The following is a 4,183-nucleotide window of genomic DNA, read 5'->3' as shown; positions in this document are numbered from 1 at the left end:
CTAGCAGTTCATTAGTAGGATCACCTGTTTCAGTGGACAAACAAAATTTAGTCATCTGGACCTTACATTTTTTGGGTTACTTGTTCAAATGGGTGTTCTTGTGGGTCACTTGTTGGGTTTAGTTTCAGACATTAGTACCTTTGCATTTAGAGAGAGCCCACATCCGTGGCAAGATGGAAAATGGCCAAATCATTGTTTTCATTCAGCACACTGTTTTCAGCTTCCAGTCACAGCATACAATTAATCATGGGAAGCCCAGGGACATGGTAAATTATCCCTTCTTTTCACCAGGAATCAACACTCTGGAAACAACACACTGTTTTCTACTCAAAGAGCTATCTTACAGAGACTCTACCACTGACAAAGTGACAATGACTGCTCCAAGATGGGGCAATCGAACACATTGAACAATCAGACATTCAGACAAGCAACACACGGACAACTCAACAATGCAGCAACGAGCCACTTAAGAATGTGACAAGTCACCTGACGAACACCCTAGTGAGATGTAGGAGTTGGCTTCATCTCTGCATGGAGTTACATGAACACTACTACACCTGAATAGCCTTCAACTCGGTGGTCATGCCTTTCCTATCCTCCGATTGCTTCAGAGCCGTCGATCTCTCGGCACTGCATACCTTCTGCTTCGCCTTGATCGACTCTGTCATGCTCATGTAGTTGGGCCTTGTCCTGACATTGTCCTCAGTTTTCTCAGAAGTGACAAATGTTGAGAATGATATCGGAGTTGACGCAAAACAAGAAGATGATGATGCGGAGCTCTCATCGTTGTGCAATTCAGTGCTCAGAGATGAGATAGACTGGGCTTTGAAGCGCTGATGGTGGGCCTGTGATTGCGATGCTCCTGGTGGCTTCGCGCAGACCCGCTTGCTGACATTGTTCTTGCGCACCTTCACTGAATTCGGTTCAGAGAAATCCCCAAGAACTCCGAATGAATCCTCGCAGTTCTTGGTTGACCGGAGATCTGGTGAACTGGAATTGGTCTGGTTGTGCTCCTCCATCAATCGATTCTCCCATGGCCGTGCAGCCATCCACCTCTCCAGCCAGCTCCAGTTGCCATTGCTCTTGTGAAAATTCTGGTGCTTGAGCAACATACCGGAGTGGTTTAACCGGCCATTACAAGTAAGCTTTGAAGGCTGCAGAACAAGAACAAAAATGTCAAGATTGAAATCCAAAGCACCCCTGCAGATTCATAAGCTAAGTGTTGATAATTCCTACATTGCATTTTGCATCACCCTCAACCTGCTGCGAATACGCGTAGGCGATAGCTCTCTCACGCTTGATCGCGCCCTCCTGCCGCTTCTGCAGCTTCACCCTCACTTCTTCCAGTGTTCCCTGACTGTCACACCATCCTTCCTGAAAAACATACAGCAGCATTTTAGGGACGATTTTTCCAGGAATTTCAGCTCAAATTGCCGCTCATGTTCTGGTTAATCTAGCAAGGGAACGGGATCAGGGGCACAGGTACGATGATGACCTCGGCCTCCCTGAGGATGTCCATCTGGGTGCGGCGCGCCTCGAGCAGCTTCTGCACGGCCTGGCCCTCGGTGGACATGCGCACGCGGCGCGCCCGGATGCGCGCCTGCACCCGCACCAGCGCCTGCATGCATCGCAGCGTCACCGCTGCCTGCTTCCGAACCTGCCGCCCGCGGACGATCGCCTGCAGCCGCACCAGCCCCTTGAGCGCCCGTAGCGCCCGCCGAGCCTTCGCCGATGCACCAGGGCAATAAGACATCAGAAATTCAAGTCTTCTCGCAAGAAAGAAGATGAATTCGAGAGGTGTTGCAGAGATGCAGGTACCAAGAATCCCCGGAACGCAGTCTGGATGCGGATGGCGGCCCACTCTTGCCGGACGGCCATGAAGTCCCTCGCCGGGGCGCGGGCGACCGTGGAGACGGCGGCGGTGAACGGGTCGGTGGGGGCGGCAACCGAGGAGGCGTCGTCGGAGGCCTCAGACGCCGCCGAGCGTTGGCTGCCGCCTCTCGAGCCGCGCCACAGGGAGCCGTGGTCGCCGGAGGAGCTCCGCCACAGCTTCCACTTTCGGCCCTTGCCTCGCAATCCTCCATGGACGGACGGGACTTGCAGCTTGTCCTGGACAGGAGTGTTGCAGATTTGATCAAAACTTCAGAACAAAATTCCTCGTCGGTTATGTTCAAAAAAAATTCCTCGTCGGTGAACCAGATACCAGAACATAGAAAACTCAACTTTGAGACAAGATTTTGAGCTATGATTCTAGGTAATGACTGGAGCTTGCATAAACGCAGGGAGAAAAAAACATTGACTTTGTATTACACCAAAAATATGACTTTGAACTAAACATAGTACCAAACCTTAACAGTTCTGAAGTAGGAAAGCACAGCACACTTGAGGAAAGAAATCAACGTACTAGTACTTGATTATTCAGACGAGTGGTACTTGGCTTTGGAATAGAGACTTAAGAAAAGTTCCGGGGACTTTTTAGTATTTAAAAGTATTAAATAAATATTAATTATAAAACTAATTGTAGAACCCTGGGACTAAACTGCGAGACGAATCTAATGAGGTATCTTAATTCATGATTAGCGAATGATTACTGTAGCATCACTGTAGCAAATTATGAATTAATAAGACTCATTAGATTCGTCTCGCGAAAAAGCACTCAGCTGTCAAAAAACATTTATAAACAGATTTTATTTAATATTATAAAATAGTAAGATTTATTTTGATGTGATAGGGACTTCTGAAAAAAGTTAGGATCCAAACAAAGCCTGAGGGGTGTTTCAGAATTCAGATAAAGCCATTGCCATTCTGGGAGGCAAAAAGGAACAATCTTGATGTTCTGTGTCTACTCCAAAAAGTCTGTGGAACCAAGCCATTACTACACGAACAACATGCTAACCTAGCGACGGATAATTTTATTTGGGGGGAAAAAACCTGCAACAACGAGAGGCGGCAGGCAAGGTGACATCTATCTACGGAAGTTAAATCCAAACCAAACCTTTGCAAGGATGAAACATTCTCAGAGGCAGGAATCATCCTGGAAAAGGATATACCCCCAAAAAAGACGGCTGATAAAAATCGCAACTTCCCCCCACCTAACAAGAGAGCAACCCCCATCCAAAAAAAAAAAACAAGAGAGCAACCAAGAACACCCATTCCCCTCACCTTGCAGTCTTCCTTCTCCGGCTTCTTGAGCCCTATCAGCGACTTGACCCACTTCCCGGACCCTCCCATCTGTTCAGTTCCTCCTCACCAAGAACAGCGGCGGCGGCGGCGGGACGAGGGTTTCTCCCAAGCTGCGGTGGGCGACGGGCACAAGAACACGAAGAGGAGCGGCACCCCACGCGGCGGCAGCCTTTTTTTTTTTTTGAAACGCGGCGGCAGCCTTTGGCAAGACCAAGAGAGAGAGGCAGGTGGCAGTGTGGAGAGCAGCGCGAGACAACGGGCGGCGTGCGCGTGCTTTGGCTTTGCAGTGGGTCGGCAGGAGAGGGAGGCGCCGGGGATTTGAAATCCGAAACGGAGGGAAGCGGTCAAGCCTGCGGAGGAGGAGCGTTGGCCTGCTGCGTATTTGTGCAGAAAGCCAGAGCTGCGCTGACAAAGACAGCCATTACTGCCATTGGTTACTCGCTAATCACTCCCGAGCAAATACAAAAACGATCGAAACGGTTTAGATTTATGGTTTCAAAAAGGCGGCATCGATGCGGTTGGAATTGGAACTTGGGAGCAGCAGCGCGAAAAGGATCCGATGTAAAATTTGTTTTGACCGCTTGTGGCAGTAGTAGCAGCCCAGCAGCATTTCACATTGCATTGGATTCTCTTGTAGTGTGGGCTTTTTAGCTTTGTTTGGTCGCGTTAGAATTTTAGCGTGCTATGAATAGTGATATGAGGGACCGAAACTGGTGACCAGAGGGGGGTGAATGAGAGCCGATCAAAATTTCTTCCGAAATCTGAAACGTCGGCCTATGTCCCAAAATCACCGCAAACCCTCGAACCTAGGTCAGCGAGAATAGCTATGGACAACTATCTCGAAGCAGAAGATCCAGGTCGCAGCGCGGAAGCAAAACGAGTCGAAACGCAGAACTGGACTGCAGAGACCGGTCAGACCGGTCGGGCTGGGAATTCAAACTCCAGACCGGTCAGACCGGTTACTCAGACCGGTCAGACCGGTCGCTCCCAGACAGCCCGC

The 4,183-nt window shown here is 49.6% G+C and overlaps 1 protein-coding gene across 1 annotated transcript; it reads right to left on the bottom strand.

The window, feature by feature from the left end:
- Window positions 1–240: 240 nt before the first annotated feature.
- Window positions 241–3,648, bottom strand: LOC120676194 (protein IQ-DOMAIN 1-like). The gene is made up of 6 exons (XM_039957426.1): window positions 3,383–3,648; window positions 3,163–3,352; window positions 1,819–2,109; window positions 1,496–1,723; window positions 1,237–1,374; window positions 241–1,154 (listed from the first exon to the last, which is right to left on the bottom strand). The coding sequence occupies exons 2-6, from the start codon at window positions 3,229–3,231 to the stop codon at window positions 552–554; spliced, it is 1,329 nt and encodes a 442-aa protein (XP_039813360.1). The 5' UTR covers window positions 3,232–3,352; window positions 3,383–3,648; the 3' UTR covers window positions 241–551.
- Between the last annotated feature and the right edge of the window lie 535 nt (window positions 3,649–4,183).

This window comes from Panicum virgatum, chromosome 5N (assembly GCF_016808335.1).
Source record: "Panicum virgatum strain AP13 chromosome 5N, P.virgatum_v5, whole genome shotgun sequence".
Lineage (NCBI taxonomy): Eukaryota > Viridiplantae > Streptophyta > Magnoliopsida > Poales > Poaceae > Panicum > Panicum virgatum.
The sequence above is the reverse complement of the archived record's forward strand: the minus strand, read 5'-3'. Positions and strand labels throughout refer to the sequence as shown.

What these genes read in the sequence shown, in the direction of transcription:
- LOC120676194 (XM_039957426.1), bottom strand. Translation starts at nt 3,231, where the DNA reads ATGGGAGGGTCCGGGAAGTGGGTCAAGTCGCTGATAGGGCTCAAGAAG. An exon ending in CTGCGTTCCGGGGATTCTTG is followed by an intron (nt 1,724 to 1,818) that starts GTACCTGCATCT and finishes GCATCGGCGAAG; the next exon opens with GCTCGGCGGGCGCTACGGGC. An exon ending in ACATCCTCAGGGAGGCCGAG is followed by an intron (nt 1,375 to 1,495) that starts GTCATCATCGTA and finishes TATGTTTTTCAG; the next exon opens with GAAGGATGGTGTGACAGTCA.